This window comes from Cetorhinus maximus, chromosome 31 (assembly GCF_964194155.1).
Source record: "Cetorhinus maximus chromosome 31, sCetMax3.hap1.1, whole genome shotgun sequence".
In the NCBI taxonomy this organism is placed as follows: Eukaryota; Metazoa; Chordata; class Chondrichthyes; order Lamniformes; family Cetorhinidae; genus Cetorhinus; species Cetorhinus maximus.
In genome coordinates, this window is record NC_135909.1 from 7,558,493 (window position 1) to 7,578,378 (window position 19,886).

General features: G+C 47.6%; 1 protein-coding gene across 1 annotated transcript in view; it reads right to left on the reverse strand.

Moving 5' to 3' along the window:
- LOC144670407 (pyruvate carboxylase, mitochondrial-like) overlaps nucleotides 1–19,886 on the reverse strand; it is a 1,036,891-nt gene that overhangs the window by 139,501 nt on the left and 877,504 nt on the right. The window contains exon 16 of the mRNA XM_078532890.1: nucleotides 8,167–8,407. Coding sequence (XP_078389016.1) covers nucleotides 8,167–8,407 — 241 coding nt within the window. The remainder of the gene's footprint in view (nucleotides 1–8,166; nucleotides 8,408–19,886) is intronic.

Here is a 19,886-nt window from a genome sequence, read left to right on the forward strand (position 1 = left end):
CTGAGGTGGAGAGGTGTAGATAGGGAACTCCAGAGCTTGGAGCCCAGTCAACCGAAGGCTTGCTTGGCCACCATCCGCCGGTGAGTATTGCTGCGAAAGGAGACACGTCGAAGTTTTTCGTCTTGCACTCATCAGGACACCACACAAGAATACCAGCACACGGGGAAAACAACAGTTTATGCTGCATGAGAACAGAGTGCTGATTGGTAGAGGCGTTGCCATAGAGAATGCACCAATGACTGACGGTCAACTGCAAAACATTGTCTGAAATTTAAATGAGGCAGCTTTGGCTCTGATTGGTCAAGGCATTGCCCTGGGGAATGAACCAGTGAATGGATGTCACTTATTTTGTTTTTGCTCAAACAGGCACAATGTGGGTACGTGTTCTTTCTGTCTGCAAAGGACAGGACCCTGTGTGCCAAGACACATTCCTCAGGGCAACGCCTTGACCAATCATGGTCAAGCTGCCCGGTTTAAATTTCAAATAATGCTTGGCAGTTAACTGTCAGTCACCATCAATTGGAGCATTCTCCGTGGCAATGCCTCTACCAGAGCCCACTTGCCAACCAATCAGCATTCTCTTCTCATACAGTATAAATTGTTGTTTTCCCCTTGTATTGACATCTTGCAAAAGTGTCCTGATGAGTGCAAGACAAAAAGCTCTGAAGAGACAAAAGTCTCTTTTTTCAGCAATAGTCAAGTTCTGTGCTACCAAATGACTATTCGCTGATGAATGGTGGAGTGAATGGTGGATGCTCAAGAGGCCAGAAATGGAGGAGCGCAGAGATCTCGGAGGACTGTGGGGCTGGAGGAGATTACAGAGATAGGGAGGGGGGGGCGAGGCCATGGAGGGATTTGAAAACAAGGAAAACAAATGGTGCTTGAGTTGGAACCAATGTAGGTCAGTGAGCACAGAGGGTGATGGGAATGAGATTTGCTGTGAGTTAAGCTTACGCGAGTCAAATTTACGGAAGGCTGATTATTGGAGAGCAGCCAGGAATGCATTGGAATGGTCCAGCCTAAAGGCGACGAAAGCATGGATGAATAACAGCACAATTTGCACCGTTCCAGCTATGTTCCATCTCAGGATGCAACCCCTTTTCTTCATTAGGATATTCCAAGGACCAGTCTTTTTCAACAACCCATCCATCCACAGATTAATCCTGACTTCATCTAAATCGGCCCACTGCCCAGCTAATACTATCCACTGCTGCCAGAGTGGCCATACCACAACCCAGTACTCCCAGAGTGACCATACCAGGACCCAGAGCTGTATCCAGTACTCCCAGAGTGACCATACCAGGACCCAGAGCTGTATCCAGTACTCCCAGAGTGACCATACCAGGACCCAGAGCTGTATCCGATACTCCCCAGAGTGACCATACCAAGACCCAGAGCTGTATCCGATACTCCCAGAGTGACCATACCAGGACCCAGAGCTGTATTCAATACTCCCAGAGTGACCATACCAGGACCCAGAGCTGTATCCAATACTCCCAGAGTGACCTTACCAGGACCCAGAGCTGCATCCAGTACTCCCAGAGTGACCATACCAGGACCCAGAGCTGTATCCGATACTTCCAGTCACCGTACCAGGATTGTGCATAGACTCTACCACTTCCTAGGATTTGAACTTTGTCCCACGGACTGGATGTCGCAAGATTGCGCGAACATCCCTTACTGCCCCCACACAGAAGGATGGTATTAGTTTCTGGATTAGTTTGGGATTGATACAGGGCTATGGGGAGAGGGTGGGGCAGTGGGATTAGTTTGGGATTGATATAGGGCTATGGGGAGAGAGCAGGGCAGTGGGATTAGTTTGGGATTGATACAGGGCTATGGGGAGAGAGTGGGGCAGTGGGATTAGTTTGGGACTGATATGGGGCTATGGGGAGAGAGTGGGGCAGTGGGATTAGTTTGGGATTGATACAGGGTTATGGGGAGAGATCAGGGCAGTGGGATTAGTTTGGGATTGATACAGGGCTATGGGGAGAGAGCGGGGCAGTGAAATTAGTTTGGTATTGATACAGGGCTATGGGGAGAGAGCGGGGCAGTGAGATTAGTTTGGGATTGGTACAAGGCTATGGGGAGAGTGTGGGGCAGTGGGATTAGTTTGGGATTGATATGGGGCTATGGGGAGAGAGTGGGGCAGTGGGATTAGTTTGGGATTGATATGGGGCTATGGGGAGAGAGTGGGGCAGTGGGGTTAGTTTGGGATTGATACAGGGCTATGGGGAGAGAGTGGGGCAGTGGGATCAGTTTGGGATTGATACAGGGCTATGGGGAGAGAGCGGGGCAGCGGGATTAGTTTGGGATTGATACAGGGCTATGGGGAGAGAGCAGGGCAGTGGGATTAGTTTGGGATTGATACATGGCTATGGGGAGAGAGCAGGGCAGTGGGATTAGTTTGGGATTGATACAGGGCAATGGGGAGAGAGCAGGGCAGTGGGATTAGTTTGGGATTGATACATGGCTATGGGGAGAGAGCGGGGCAGTGGGATTAGTTTGGGATTGATATGGGGCTAAGGGGAGAGAGTGGGGGCAGTGGGATTAGTTTGGGATTGATATGGGGCTATGGGGTGCGAGTGGGGCAGTGGGGTTAGTTTGGGATTGATATGGGGCTATGGGGTGCGAGTGGGGCAATGACCAGAATCTGGGCCGTCGACTGAATCAGGAAACCAAGCTCCCAGCACCTTTGGTGTGAATGAATGGACCTGTTGGGCAAAGCACAGATTGATCCTGGCGACTGGCAGACTGGTAGGTCTCACATTCTGTTTAAAAATAATGCACATGACCTGCCATCCTGACAAAACATCGCTTCAGATTCAGCTATCGTAGCGATATAAATATTAATCAGCTCAGCTGCTGTTTGTCTGTATCACTCCCACATCACAACCCGGCTCCAATTACTGACACAACCCCAAGTTACAAAGGCTTGGGCCTGGTCAGTGACAATGCCCCGGGCAGCGCGACATCCAGATTAACTACAACACACGAGTGCTGCCCAAGGATTAGCAGGAATATGCTGGTGAATATTTTGGATGGAAGAATTTCCACCCCTACTTGCAGGAATATCTCCCCCTCCCCCGCCAGCAGGAATATCTCCCCCTCCCCCGCCAGCAGGAATATCTCCCCCTCCCCCGCCAGCAGGAATATCTCCCCCTCCCCCGCCAGCAGGAATATCTCCCCCTCCCCCACCAGCAGGAATATCTCCCCCTCCCCCGCCAGCAGGAATATCTCCCCCTCCCCCGCCAGCAGGAATATCTCCCCCTCCCCCGCCAGCAGGAATATCTCCCCCTCCCCCACTAACAGGAATATCGCCCCCTCCCCCGCCAGCAGGAATATCTCCCCCTCCCCCGCCAGCAGGAATATCTCCCCCTCCCCCGCCAGCAGGAATATCTCCCCCTCCCCCGCCAGCAGGAATATCTCCCCCTCCCCCGCCAGCAGGAATATCTCCCCCTCCCCCACAGCAGGAATGTCTCCCCCTCCCCCACTAACAGGAATATCGCCCCCTCCCCCGCCAGCAGGAATATCTCCCCCTCCCCCACCAGCAGGAATATCTCCCCCTCCCCCACAGCAGGAATGTCTCCCCCTCCCCCGCCAGCAGGAATATCTCCCCCTCCCCCACAGCAGGAATGTCTCCCCCTCCCCCACTAACAGGAATATCTCCCCCTCCCCCACTAATGGGAATGTCTCCCCCTCCCCCACCAGCAGGAATATCTCCCCTCCCCCGCCAGCAGGAATAATATCTCTCCCATCCCCCACCACCTCCTGTCTTTAACATTCACCTCCCTTTCACAAAACAACTTGCATTTAAATCAGAGATTTATAGAATCTAATGGCAAAGAAAGGGGGGCATTCAGCCCTTCATGCCTGTGCTGGCCCTTTGAAAGAATGCTTCAATTCCCCCTCGTCCCCCTCGCTCTTTTCCTATCATTCTCCAAATTTCTCCATTTCAAGTATTTATCTCATCCCCTTTTGAAATTTATTATTGAATCTGCTTCCACCGCCCTTTCAGGCAGCGCGTTCCAGATCACAACAACTCGCTGTGTAAAATAAGTTCTCCTCGTTTTCCCTCTGGTTCTTCTGCAAATTACCATAAATCTTTGTTGTCTGCCTACTGACCCCTCCTGCCACATGAAACAGTTTCTCCTTATTTACTCAATCAAAATGCTTCATGATACAGTGCCTGCAACACAGTAAATTGCCCCAAGGCACTTCTCTGGAGAATTATTGGACAAAAAATACTGGCACCAAGCCACGTCTAAAGATATCAGGATTCTCACTCTCTCATCCCTGTGTTTAAAAGGCCTTCTATTTACTCACTCCCTTCCCTATCTCTGTCACCTCCTCCAGCCATAAAACCCTCCAAGGTCTCCACGTTCCTCCAATTCCGGCCTCTTGAGCATCCCCGATTTCCATCCCTCCACCACTGGCGACCGTGCCTTCAGCTGCCTGGCCCCTAAGCTCTGCAATATCCTCACTGAACCTCTCCGGCTCTCCTCTCTACTTTAAGACACTCCTGAAAACCCATCCCATTGGTCAAGCCTTTGGTCACCTGTCTTGAAACCCTGTCCAATTTTGTTTGAGAACGCTCCTGTGAAGCGTCCATTTATGTCTTATTATGTTAAAGGCACTATATAAATGAAAGTTGTTGGTATCGACTGTTGCTAATGTTAATAGTAATTTGGTAGTACAGAACTTGGGTATTGCTGAAAAAGAGACACATCAAAGCTTTTTGTCTGGAACTCATCAGGACACTATATAAGAATAAGGGGAAAACAACAATTTATACCGAATGTGAAGAGAGTGCTGACTTGATTGGCAAGTGGACTCTGATTGGTAGAGACATTCCCTTGGAGAATGGACCAGCGATGGCGACTGACAGTTAACTGCCAAGCATTGTTTGAAATTTAAACCAGCCAGCTAGACCCTGATTGGTCAAGGCATTGCCCTGAGGAATGAGTCAGCGAATGGCTGTCACTTATTTTGTTTAGAGTTTTGCAAGCACGGGTTGGTTGGGGTACAGTCTTAACCTTCCCTGTTGCGAACAGCAGCTGGGACATGCTACTTGCCAACCATTCAGCGCTCTCTTCACATACGATATAAATTGTTGTTTTCCCCTTATGTTGGTATTCTTATGAAGTGTCCGATGAGTGCAAGATGACAAGCTTTGACATGTCCCTTATTTCAGCAATACTCAAGCGTTGTTAATGTTTTTCTGCAACCTCTTTTTTTGGAAAATTACAAAATAAAGTAATTTGATGTTATAAACTTCGATTGAGATTCGATGCAATGTTCTATCACTTCCCAAGACTGGAACACAATTGGCTCAGTGTCACACATCATCCTGACTCAGTAGGGGTGTGAATCATCGTCACTGGGTCTAAGTCCCTGGAGTTACCTGACACCTACGTGTGTAGCGCATCACCACAAGGGCTGCAGCAGCTCACAAATGAGGGGATAGGCAATAAATGCAGATCTGGCCAAACTCAAGAGAAGAAAGTTAGGATAATGGTAGCATTCTGGTTGCCAGTGCTGCTTTATGAAGTGCTATTCTGTGTTTGTCACTCACAGTTTAATGAAGATTCGCCCCAGAATTTTATTACCTGGGTAATAGTATGATTGGAAAATGCAGGAATTTGTTCTCTGAGCACAGGGACACAAATGTGTCTGATTTTTTTTAATATATTGGCATTCTTCATGGGATTGCTTGCATACAGTGATGAATTTTTCATACTAACTAGCCTAATGCCACATTGATGTATGTGTTTCTTTGAGAAAACACAGTTTAAATAATACAACAGCGCTATCAATCAGCTCTTTGTTCCCCACCACGCAAATGTTCAAGCATCTTAAACAGTGAGCACTGATGGCGGGGGAGGGAATAGCTGGTGGGGCTGGGGGACAGACACTCGCTGCTTTCTGTCACTCAGGAACACTTTGAGAGTGTTTCTCCTCTCCTCCACGCGTCCGCTCACATTGCACACAGTCGGGTTTACTCGACTGGGCATAGCATTACGGCTGCTGCCTCTGAGAGTCAGGCGCTCGTGGATTCGAGGCTCCACTCCAGAGACTTGGGCTCGTGGTGCCTGCCGATTCTCCGAGTGCTGCACTGTCAGCGGTGCCGACTTTTGTTTTAGGCTGAGACATGGAACCGAGGCCCCGCCTGTCCTCTCTCAGGTAGGTGGAGAAGAACCCATGGACACTATTGGGAGGCAGAGCATGGGGGTTCTCCCCGGTGACCTGGGGGCAATACTTATCCTTCAGCCAACATCACTAAATAATATAGCGATTGTCTCATTGCTGCGTGTAGGATCTTGCTGTGCACATTTTCCACGTTACAACAGTGACTACACTTCAAAAGGTACTTCATTGGCTGTGAAGTACATCCTGAGGCATTGAGATGCAAGTCCTTCTTTGAGATGGAAGGACAGGGGTGAGCTGGAGTTTTAAAAGAGACAAGAATTCATTTGTAGTTTATGGAGCTATGAAAACTTTTCTTTGGTTGTTCATAATAGGCAGAGCATGGACCGCACACAAACTGCAAAACCCAAAACAAAACATCTACTGTTAGATATGATTCCACAATTGGACAGCACTTACCGAACAATCCTGAGTGTGCTAATACACTACACTAACAACTAACAACCCTGTTGCTTTCTCCATGGCAATGCCTTGGCCAATCAGAGTCAACTTGCCAACCAATCAGCTCATTCACCTGTAGCATAAGTTGTTGTGATCATTTGAAATTTGGCCTTCTTGTGTTTGCCCTGAAGAGTGCGAGACAAAAAGCTTCAGCAACACGTCTCTCTTTATAATCTTTTAAAATCTTTTACTACACAGGAGCCAAGGAGACTACACTCATAAGGAGTTTAGTAAATCACACGTTAAAAAAACACAGAACTAAAGCTAGTCAATGAATGTTAAAAGTGCCATTTCTGCAGCCTGAAAGTGACAAATGCTTGGCAATCTATAATATTCGCAAACCAAACAATGAAACTGTCTTTACTTAACAATTAGACGTTGTGGCCTTAGAGGGACACCTTAGCAGCAGAATAACACAATGATAATTCCAAGTGCACGGTATATCATGCTGATTTCTTTCTTTCTTATTTTCCTTCTTTCTCCCTCACGGAGTGAGAATGAAAAGCCATGAGTTTAAGTTCCAATCTGGTCTCCCCCCTCCCTCCACAGTTCAGAAGTGAGGTTTGTGCATTGACGGGAGCTGGGGTAAAGGTTCTCCTGACTTTCACTGAGTGGGCATCCTCAGTGATATAGGAACTGGAGGAGGCCGTTCAGCCCCTTGAGCCTGTTTCACCATTCCCTGAGACCATGGCCATTCTGCATTTTAACTCCATCCACCTGCCTTGGCTCTGTAAGAAATGTCTTTTTTTTAGAATATTATAGAATTAGTGGGCCTGTAGCCTATTATCTATACAAATGTCCAGGAAAGGCGAACAGATAGCTCCCAGCTAAACTAAAAGATGACAATGAGCTCGAGTGATGGACCTTGGTGACTTGGACTATGGTGAGGCCTTGGGTACCTGTCCTGCGATCACTGGCCAGAGCTATTCAAACAAGTGATTGACACAGGGTAAACGACCAGCCCCCCCGAGAGATAAAGTACATTAACGGGTGCTTGGAGGGAGGGAGAGGGAGGGTGGGGGCAGTCATCATTAGGCGGCTGCCTGATCTTCAGATGGGCGATGGACCAGGGAGGATGGAGGAAGCCCAGGGAAAGATCTTCCTGACACTTTGGCTGCGGAGCCACAAGTTACGGAGGCCAACTCACTGCACCATCCGTCCATTCATCCTCCGGGGTCAGTAAGCTGCTCGCAACTGTCACGGGTCATTTGCTTATCTATTTAGCTTATGCATCATAGCCAAACTGTTGCTTCTTAATAAGCTACCTTAAAATCACTTATGAGTTCTTGACCGTCTATATTTTGGGGTAATCTGTGATTTAAAACTTACACCTCCATATACCTTAGTACCCTTGGCTAGCAAAAACCTATCAACTTCAGATTTATCATTATTAATCGAGCCCAGGCATCTACTAGCAATTTTGTGGGAGAGAGTCCCACACTTACACCACCCTGTTCGAGAAGAAGTCTTTCCTAACTTCTCTGCTGAGTAGACAGGGTCATGTCGCCTGGTCCTTACCTTGATGCAGAGGATGTGGGTCCCGGCCTTGACCAGCTCGTCAGCAAGCTTCAGGTAGTAATCCAGGGAGTATTTGGTTCTCTCCGGGTCGCAGACATCCCCGGTGTAGGAAATGGCAGCCTCCACCACTCCGCCAGCGCTGCCCGCTGCCTCCATGCCCAGGATCATGTTCGGCAGGTAGTTGAGGGAGTCGAACACTCGAAAGATGTCCATCCCGTTCTCCTTCGCCACTTCACAGAACCTGACGGACACAACCAGTGAGGGCGTTAGATTCCCCCTCTCACAATCTGCTCTCAGTGCTTCCGTGGCTCTTGTTTGTTAATGCTGTTTTAGTTTTGAGTAAACTTGCTCTCGCCATCTCTAAAGTTTACACAGGGTTGCATCGAGTCTACAGCACAGAGATAGGCCATTCGGCCCATCAGGTTCGTGGTGGTGTTTATGTTCCACATGAGCCTCCTCCCACCCCTTCTTCATCTCACCCCATCAATATATCCTTCTATTCCTTTCACCCTCACATGTTTATCCAGCTTCCCCTTAAATAGTGTAGCTTCCCTGCACTATTCACCTCAACCACTCCCTGTGGTAGTTCTCTCCACTCTCTGGGTGAAGAAGTTTCTCCTGAATTCCTGACTGGATTTATCAATGCCTATCTTATAGTTATGGCCCCTGGTTTTGGTCTCCCTCATAAGTGGAAACATCTTCTCTACATCGACCATATTGAGCTCCTTCATAAATTAAAAGCCCTCTATTAGGCTACCCATCAGCCTTTTCTTTTTGTTAAGGGGAAATCATGTTTAACCAACCTGATTTGAGTTTTTTGATTACACAACAGAGAGGGTCGATGGGAGTAATAGAGTTGATGTGCTATACATGGACTTCCAAAAGGTGTTTGATAAATTGCCAAATAGCAGTATTGTCAGCAATGTTAAAGCCCATGGAGTAAAAGAGGCAGTGGTGGCATGGACACAAAGTTGGCTCAGTGCAGGAAACAGAGAGCAGTAGTGAACAATTGCTCTTTGGCTTGGAGGAAGGTTCCCAAGTGGTCGACGTTAGGACCACTGTTTTTCTTGATATAGACGAATGATCTGAACTTGGGTGTACAGGACACAACTTCAAAATTTGCAGATGACTCAAAACGTGGAAGTGTTGTGAACGGTGAGGAGGGGAGAGGTAGACTTCACGAAGACAGAGACAGATTGGTGGAATGGGCGGACAAGTGGCAGATGACATTTAATGCAGAGAAGCATGAAGTGATTCAATTTGGTAGAACCATCGAGGAGAAGGCAATAGAAAATAAAGGGTACAATTCTAAAGGCGTGGCAGGAGCAGAGGGACCTGGGGATACATAAATGCACACATCATTGAAGCCAGTAGGGCCGGTTAAGAAGTGGTTAAAAAGGCATACGGGATCCTGGACTTTATAGGGGCTTAGAGTACAAGAGCGAGGAAGTTATGATGAACCTTTACAAAACACTGGCTTGGCCTGAACTGGAATATTGTGTCCAGTTCGAGGCACCACGATCAGGAAGGATGTGGAGGCATTAGAGAGGGTGCAGGAAAGATTCCCGAGATTGGTTCCGGGGATGAGGCTCTTCAGTTAAGAGAATAGATTGGAGAAGCTGGGACTGTTCTCTCGGAGAAGAGAAAGTTGAGGGGAGATAATGATAGAGTTGTTCAAAATCATGAGGGGTCTAGATAGGCTAACGAGGGAGGAACTGTACCCATTGGTGGAAAGGACGGGAACCAAAGGGCACAGGTTTAAGGTGATTGGTAAAGAAGCAGGGGGCAACATGAGAAAAAACATTTTCACGCAGCGGGTGGTTAGGATCCGGAACGCACTGCCTGAGAGTGTGGTGGAGACAGGTTCAATCGTGGCTTTCAGAAAAGGGTATTAGAAAATTTGCAGGGCTATGGGAATAGGGCGGGAGAGTGGGACTAGCTGGGTTGCTCTCGCAGAGAGCCAGCATGGACGCAATGGGCTGAATGGCCTCCTTCTGTGTTGTAATCATTCTATGATTCTATTTTTAGAGCAAAGAGCTGGAGCCGGTTTAATCCTGATCGCCAGAACTGAAGCCAAGTAATGCTCGCCTGTGCCTCGGGTGGCGTGTCTCGCTGAGGGACAGTGCCAGGGGCATCAGGCATTCTCAGGGCATTTGGACAGGGGAGTGCAGTGCAGGACCAAGTGCGAACATGCCCTCGACTCATTCACTATCACACTCTCTCCCTCTCGCCTCGGAGTCAGGAGACTATAGGTGCAAGTCCCACTCCAGAGACAGTACTGAGGGAGCTCTGCACTGTCATCTTTCAGACGAGGGTCCACTCTGATCTCTCAAGTGGATGTTAAAGATCTCGTGGAACTAATTGGAGACCCGTTCATCCTTTAACCAAAAGCACTGAAACAGATCACCTAGTCAATTATTTCACTGGTCTTCGTGGGACTTTGTTGTGTTCATATACAACAGCATTTCAAAAGTAGCTAAAAGCCTGTAAAGTGCTTTGGGATTTGCTGTGGACATGATAAGTGCTATAGAAATAGATGTGCCCACACTCACACTGTCTAATGTCTGTCCTGCCTGGAGCACAGAGCCTTGTAATGGTTGTTCCTCCAAACCTGATCGTGCATCAAAGAGACCTGGTAACTGCTGAACAGTGTCATTATAGAAAAAGGTGTGAGGTTAGATATTACAGATGGTCTAGACAGGGTGAGTGCAGACACCACCCACAGTTTAGCCAGGGTGAATATAGACACTACCCACAGTCTAGACAGGGGGAGTCCAGGCACTAACCACAGTCTAGACAGGTTGAGTCCAGCCACGACCCACGGTCTAGACAGGGTGAGTTCAGGCACTACCCACAGTCTAGACAGGGGTAGTTCAGGCACTACCCACAGTCTAGATAAGGTGAATCCAGACACTACCAACAGTCTAGACAGGGGGAGTCCAGGCACTACCCATGGTCTAGACAGGGTGGGTCCAGTCACTACCCACAGTCTAGACAGGGGGAGTCCAGTCACTACCCACAGCCGAGATAGGGTGAGTCCAAGCACTACCCACATCCTAGACAGGGGGAGTTCAGTAACTACCTAGTCTAGACACGGTGAGTCCAGTCTCTACCCGCAGTCTAGACAGGGTCAGTCCAGCCACTACCCTGTCTAGACAGGGTGTGTCCAGCCACTTCCCACAGTCTAGACAGGGGGAGTCCAGGAACTACCCAGTCTAGACATAGTGAGTCCAGGCACTATCCAGTCTAGACAGGGTGAGTCCAGCCACTACCCACAGTGTAGACAGGATGAGTCCAGCCACTACCCACAGTCTAGACAGGGGCAGTCCAGGCACTACCTGCAGCCTAGACAGTGTGAGCCCAGGCACTACTCACAGTCTAGACAGGGGGAGTCCAGGCACTACCCACAGTCTAGACAGGGGGAGTCCAGGCACTACCCACAGTCTAGACAGGGTAAGTCCAAGCACTACCCACAGCCTAGACAGTGTGACAGGGCTGTTCAGACAGTCCATTGTGGTTAATGAATGCCTTGTTTTCCTGATTTAGCCACCCATCCTCCAGAATCTGAGTTTCACTTCTCTGAAGCCTAAACATAAAAGCCTCAGTTTGTTTTCTTGTGCTGTTGAGGTTTTCTGTCTAAATAAAGAACTCGCATGTAAACCTCCTTAATGCGGTAAGATGTCCCAAGGCACTTCACAGGAGCATAAAGCAGATCAAGGTTAACAGCGAACCACATAAGGAGATGCGAGAGCAGATGGCCAAAAGCTTGGTCACAGAGGTTGGTCTTAAAGGGAGAGCGAGAGGCGCAGAGGCTTATGGAGGGAATTTCGGAGCTTAGGGCCCAGGTAACTGAAGGCACGGCCACCAATGGTGGCGCGATTAAAATCAGGCGGTGCCCAAGAGGTCAGAGTTGGAGGAGCGGTGAGGTCTCCCAAGGATCGCAGGGGCTGGAGGGAGTTACAGAGACATGGAGAGGGGCGAGACCAGGGAACGATTTGAAAGCAAGGATGAGAATTTACAAATTGAGGTATTGCCAGTCTGGGTATCCAATGCAGGGCAGTGGGCACGGGGCTTTTGACTGAACAGCCTGTTAGGGTGCAGGCAAGCAGAATCTTGGACGAGCTCAAGCTGATGGAATTGATTTCCAGAGGAGGATGCAGGCTGCTTGAATCTCGTTCTCACTGAGGCTCCTCTCTGGTTACTAATTGATCCCAGTGGCAGATGGAATCTGAGTCCTGCAGTTTAAGTTCATCATGTAGAGCCAGCATTTAGAATAAAGACATTACAAGCGATCTAATTTACGTCTAAGTTACATGTAACTGGCATTACGGACACTAAAGACGTTCTCAGCCGAGGGCAAATCCTAACATGAAAAATTCCACTTACGTTGATTTGGTCCAAAATGTCCAGGGCATTGAAAAACTGCATGCTGGTGGTCAAGAGGGAGAAGCTTCTATTTCCAAAGGGATGAGAATGAAAGTTGAGGGTGAAGGAATTGAGCTGCATTCATCGACTAGAAACAGCTCACGAAAAACACCTACTCACCTCCATGCTCCTCCCAAACAGGGAGGAGTTCACACAGATACAGGGGGGGTGTTACTGATGATGTCCAATGTGTGAACATAAGAACAAGTAGCGGGAGGAGGCCCTTTGGCCCTTCGAGCCTGCTCCACCATTCAATAAGGTCATGGCTGATCTGATAGTAACCTCAAATCTGCATCCCACTTACCCCCTGATAACCTATCACCCCCTTGCTTACCAAGAACCTATCCACCTCTGCCTTCAAAATATTCAAATACTCTGCTTCCACCATCTTTTGAGGAAGAGAGTTCCAAAGACTGAGAGAAAGTTTTTTGCCTCGTCTCCGTTTTAAATGGGCGACCCCTTATTTTGAAACTGTGACCCCTAGTTCTAGATTCTCCCTCTCAAGAGGGAACATCCTCTCCACATCCACCCTTTTATGACCTCTCAGGGTCTTATATGTTTCAACCAAATCACCTCTTACTCTTCTAAACTCCAGGGGATACAAGCCTAGCCTGTCCAACCTTTCCTCATAAGACATCCCGCCCATTCCAGCTATTAGTCTCTTAAACCTTCTCTGAACTGCTTCCAATGCATTTACATCCTTCCTTAAATAAGGTGACCAATACTGTACACAGTATTCCTGATGTGGTCCCACTAGTGCTCTGTACAACTGAAGCATAACCTCCCTACTTTTGTATTTAATTCTGCTCACAATAAATTATAACATTCTATTAGCTTTCCTAATTACTTTGGTGTTACTGATGTTCTGGGTGTTACTGATGTTTAGGGTGTTACTGATGCCCAATGTGTGGGTGTTACTGATGTTCTGGGTGTTACTGATGTTCAGGGTGTTACTAGTGCCCAATGTGTGGGTGTTACTAATGCCCAATGTGTGGGTGTTACTGATGTTCAGGGTGTTACTGATGTTCAGGGTGTTACTGATGCCCAGCGTGTGGGTGTTACTGATGTTCAGGATGTTACTAATGCCCAATGTGTGGGTGTTACTGATGTTCAGGGTGTTACTAGTGCCCAGTGTGTGGGTGTTACTGATGTTCAGGATGTTACTAATGCCCAATGTGTGGGTGTTACTGATGTTCAGGGTGTTACTAGTGCCCAGTGTGTGGGTGTTACTGATGTTCAGGATGTTACTGATGTTCAGGGTGTTACTGATGCCCAGCGTGTGGGTGTTACTGATGTTCAGGATGTTACTAATGCCCAATGTGTGGGTGTTACTGATGTTCAGGGTGTTACTAGTGCCCAGTGTGTGGGTGTTACTGATGTTCAGGATGTTACTGATGTTCAGGGTGTTACTGATGCCCAGCGTGTGGGTGTTACTGATGTTCAGGATGTTACTAATGCCCAATGTGTGGGTGTTACTGATGTTCAGGGTGTTACTGATGTTCAGGGTGTTACTGATGTTCAGGGTGTTACTAATGCCCAATGTGTGGGTGTTACTGATGTTCAGGATGTTACTGATGTTCAGGGTGTTACTAATGCCCAATGTGTGGGTGTTACTGATATTCAGGATGTTACTGATGTTCAGGGTGTTACTGATGCCCAGCGTGTGGGTGTTACTGATGTTCAGGGTGTTACTAGTGCCCAATGTGTGGGTGTTACTGATGTTCAGGGTGTTACTGATGCCCAGGGTGTTACTAGTGCCCAATGTGTGGGTGTTACTAATGTTCAGGGTGTTACTGATGTTCAGGGTGTTACTGATGCCCAGGGTGTTACTAGTGCCCAATGTGTGGGTGTTACTGATGTTCAGGGTGTTACTAGTGCCCAATGTGTGGGTGTTACTGATGTTCAGGGTGTTACTGATGCCCAGGGTGTTACTAGTGCCCAATGTGTGGGTGTTATTGATGTTCAGGGTATTACTGATGTTCAGGGTGTTACTAGTGCCCAATGTGTGGGTGTTACTGATGTTCAGGGTGTTATTAATGCCCCGCGTGTGGGTGTTACTGATGTTCAGGGTGTTACTGATGTTCAGGATGTTACTGATGTTCAGGGTGTTACTAGTGCCCAATGTGTGGGTGTTACTGATGTTCAGGGTGTTACTGATGTTCAGGGTGTTACTGATGCCCAGGGTGTTACTAGTGCCCAATGTGTGGGTGTTACTGATGTTCAGGGTGTTACTAGTGCCCAATGTGTGGGTGTTACTGATGTTCAGGGTGTTACTGATGTTCAGGGTGTTACTAGTGCCCAATGTGTGGGTGTTACTGATGTTCAGGGTGTTACTGATGTTCAGGGTGTTACTGATGCCCAGGGTGTTACTAGTGCCCAATGTGTGGGTGTTACTGATGCTGAGGGTGTTATTAATGCCCCGCGTGTGGGTGTTACTGATGTTCAGGGTGTTACTGATGCCCAGGGTGTTACTAGTGCCCAATGTGTGGGTGTTACTGATGCTGAGGGTGTTATTAATGCCCCGCGTGTGGGTGTTACTGATGTTCAGGGTGTTACTAGTGCCCAATGTGTGGGTGTTACTGATGTTCAGGGCGTTACTGATGCCCAGGGTGTTACTAGTGCCCAATGTGTGGGTGTTACTGATGCTGAGGGTGTTATTAATGCCCTGCGTGTGGGTGTTACTGATGTTCAGGGTGTTACTAGTGCCCAATGTGTGGGTGTTACTGATGTTCAGGGTGTTACTGATGCCCAATGTGTGGGTGTTACTGATGTTCAGGGTGTGGGTGTTACTGATGTTCAGGGTGTTACTGATGCCCAGTGTGTGGGTGTTACTGATGTTCAGGGTGTTACTGATGCCCAGTGTGTGGGTGTTACTGATGTTCAGGGTGTTACTGATGTTCAGGGTGTTACCGATGCCCAATGTGTTGCTCATAATGTTCATGGCATTAACAAGTCTTATTGGGAATGGTAACATTGTGGTCATGTCACTGGACTCATAATCCAGAAGCCCAGCCGAACAATCCAGAGACATGAGTTCAAATCCCACAACGACAGCTGGGGGGAATTTAAATTCAGTTAATTAAATCAATCTGGAACAAAAAAGCTTATGGCAACCAGAAAACGGCCAGGTTGTGGTAAAAATCCACTTGGGTCACAAATGTCTTTTGGGGAAGGAAATCTGCCATCCTTACCCTGTCTGGCCGGGTAAGTGTGACCTCAGACCCGCAGCAACGTGGTTGATGCTTAACTACCCTCAGGAATGGCCGAGCAAGTTACTCAGTTGTCAAGGAGGCGACTCACCACCATCTTCTCAAGGGCAATTCGGGCTGGGCAATAAATGCTGGCCTTTCCAGCAACGCTCATCTCATCGTCAAAAATTGACTTATTGAACATCAACTTCTTTTCTGGTCAAGGGCCGGATTGAGGTTATTGGTTTTTCCAAGCAAAATATAAAAATACAAAAAAAAGCGGTAGGAAGAACAGAATAAAATAACATTGAGCGTAAGGTTAGGGTCCTTACGTTACCAGGGTTCAAAGTTTAACAATCATTAGTGTTTGTTCAGTGTGCGATGAGAATATGGCATTGGATTATTAAATGTTGTTATTTTACACCTTAATTCGGTTAGTTGAGTTCTGCAGCTGGTAGCCGCTATGAGACCCGTCTGCGACTAGCAAGTTGTGGAGGTCGGCAGCGATACTGTGAAAGAATGACAGAGTTGATTGCGTCTGCTACAGACTTGTCTCCAGACTGCAAATGTGTAATCCATCTAAGTAACTATGACTATTAGGGGGAGGTGGTGGCACAGTGGTATTGTCACTAGACTAAGTAATCCACAGGCCCAGGGTAATACTCTGGAATTTGTTGTGAAAACCCATCTGGTTCACCAACGTCCTTTAGGGAGGGAAATCTGCCGTCCTCATCTGGTCTGGCCTACAAGTGACTCCAGACCCCACAGGAATGTGGTTGACTCTCAAATGCCCTCTGAATAAGGGCAACTAGGAATGGCCAATAAATGCTGGGCTAGTCAGCGACACCATGAACAAATTTTTAAAAGTGATCATTAGGGCCATGAATGACTCTGCAAGCCCTTTCCTTAACACTTTCTGTTCTGTGATTTCCACCCATGTTCCAATACAAAAGATGTGAAAATTGTTTTTCTTATTCATTTGTGGGATGCAGGTCTCGCTGGCCAGGCCAGCATTTATCACCCATCCCTAGTTCAGGGGACATTTAAGAGTCAACCACATTGCTCTGCATCTGGACTCCCATGTAGGCCAGACCAGGTAAAGACAGCAGATTTCCTTCCCTAAAGGACATGAGTGAACTAGGTGGGTTTTTACAACAAACATCTTTTAATTCCATATTTTTATTGAATTCGAGTTCCACCATTTGCTGTTGTAGGACTCAAACCCAGGTCCCCAGGGCATTACCCTGTGTTCTGGGATTACTAGTCCAGCAACAATACCATCACCTCCCCCAGCTGATTGGAAGATGTTTGTTTGAGAGAGAATGGTATTTCAGCTTTCGAAGCATGTTCAAATGGCTATTAGCTCGTTTAACAATAGAACTAATGTGTACATGCCATACTGTGTGCAGTTTTGGTCTCCATATTTAAGGTGGGGTATACTCACATTGGAGGTAGTTCAGAGGAGCTAGATTCCTGGGATGAAGGGCTTTGGCCTTATGAGGATGTGTTGAGCAGGTTGGCCATACACTCATTGGAATTTATAAGAAGGAGAGATGATCTTATTGAAACATAGAAGGTTCTGAGGGGGCTTGACAGGGTGGACGCTGAAAGGATGTTTCCCCTTGTGGGGGAATCTAGGACTAGGGGGCACCGTTTTTAGAATAAGGGATCTCCCATTTAAGACAGAGATGATGATAAATTTCTTCTCTCCGAGGGTGGTTAGTGTTTGGAATTCCCTTCCCCAGAGAGCAGTGGAGGCCGGGTCATTGAATATATACAAGGCTGAGTTAGACAGGTTTTTGACTGACAAGGGGTCAAGGGTTATGGGGGGACAGGCAGGAAAGTGGAGTTAAGGCCACAGTCAGGTCAGCCATGGTCTTATTGAATGGCGGAGCAGGCTCGAGAAGGGGCCCAATGGTCTCCTGCTGCTCCTTTTTCGTATTTTGGATGTGACTGGATAAATATACCCAATTGTGTGACAGTGTTAATATGTTGGATTGTGACATCATTCAATGACAGCTTGCGAGAGGCTGGTTTTCTTCTGAGTGAAGCAGACGTCTCTTACTGGGGTTAAGGCGAAACCATTCTCGACCTCCTGTGAGGTTGCTCCTGTGAGTGAACTTAAAAAAGCGACAAAGTATTTACAGCACAGAAACAGGCCACTCGGGCCCAACTGGTCTATGCCGATGCTTAGCTTCCATGTGAGTTTCCTCTCATCCTTATTCATCTAAACCGCGACATGATCGTCTATCGGAGAGAAAGACAGAGTTAACGTCTCGAGTCCGTACGACTCTCCTTCAGAGCTAAAGGGAGGTAGAAATGTGGTGAAATATATACTGTTTAAGGTGGGGTGGGGCAGGTGAAGCTGGATAAAAGGCCAGCGATAGGTGGGGGCAGAGGAGAGATTGCAAAAGATGTCACAAACAAAAGGTCAAAGGGTTGTTAATAGTAGTGGTATTGGCTAAAGGAGGTGCTAATGGTGACATTAAGAGTGGAAAGCAGATGTGATAATGGCAGGACCAGGGTAAGCGCTCTGGAAAGTGACAGATGGCCCTAGTGGGGGCAGGGCGGAGGGAGGGGACAGTGGTGGGAAAAAAGATCGAAAAGGCTAAAAGCTGGGGATAAAACAATGAATAAAAATGGAAATAAATATAAAAAATAATAATAATGAAACTAAGTGGGGAAAGTAAGTAAATAGAAATTAAAAAATAAAAATGAATATAGAAAAAAGGGGGTGGGGATGGAGGAGAGAGTTCATGGTCTGAAGTTGTTGAACTCAATGTTCAGTCTGGAAGGCTGTAAAGTGCCTAGTCGGAAGATGAGGTGCTGTTCCTCCAGTTTGCGTTGGGCTTCACTGGAACATTGCAGCAAGCCAAGGATGGACATGTGGGCATGAAAGCAGGGTGGTGTGTTGAAATGGCAAGCGACAGGGAGGTCTGGGTCATGCTTGCGGACAGACCGAAGGTGTTCCACAAAGCGGTCACCGAGTCTGCGTTTGGTCTAGGTCAGCATTTATTGCCCATCCCTAATTGCCCATGAGAAGGTGGTGGTGAGCTGCCTTCTTGTACCGTTGTCGTACATGTGGTGTAGGTAGACCCACAGTGCTGTTAGGGAGGGAGTTCCAGGATTTTGACCCAGCGACAGTGAAGGAACGGCGATATATTTCCAAGTCAGAATGGTGTGTGGCTTCGAGGGGAACTTCCAGGTGATGGTGTTCCCATGGGACTGTTGCCCTTGTCCTTCTAGATGGTAGAGGTCATGGGTTTGGAAGGTGCTGTTAAAAGAGCCTTTTTGAGTTGTTGCAGTGCATCTCCACATTCTCACCACACTCTGGGTAAAGTAGTTTCTCCTGAGTTCCTTACTGAATTTATTAGTGACTATCTTGTATTTATGACCACGAGTTCTAATCTCGTCCACAGGTGAAAGCTTCTTCTCTACGTCTACCCTCTCATAATCTAAAAGGTCTCCATCAGGTCAACTGTCAACCTCCTCTCTCCTAGGGAAAAGAGACCTAGTCTATTCTATCTTTCCCGATGGGTGTAACATCTCAGTTCTGGAATCATTCTAGTACATTTTTTTTACCACCTGCTCCAGTGCCTCTATGTTCCCTTTATAACATGGAGGCCAAATTTTGGTGGGTGGGACCTGGATATGGAAGTCCCGCCCCATTTCCAATAGAACCTATTTTTGCCGCCAGAGGGAAAGGGGAAGGGGTATGAATCACACAGGCGGGATATCTGAACACAGCAGGGCCATTTGAAACTTGAGCTGACAGACCCCATTTTCACTGTTCCAACGTCCTTAATCCGCTGTGTAGGAGTCATGTATTGATGGAGTAGACATAAAGGCTCTTGAAGGGTAGATAAGTGCTGTTTAAGTGTCACGATCTGAGGTATTTTTAACCCCCCCCACCTTTAAACTTGAAGAAACAACAGGCTTAAGCCATCAGTGAAAAAGCACTGTCTGCTTGACTGCTTTGATTGACAGGCCATTTGGTGCAGGTTAGAAAAAAAATTCACATCATCTGTTCCATAGCTTCAGTACAGATCTTTGTTGTCATTTCCCAATGGCTGTTATTACAGCTGAGGTCATTGTGAATGCTTGACT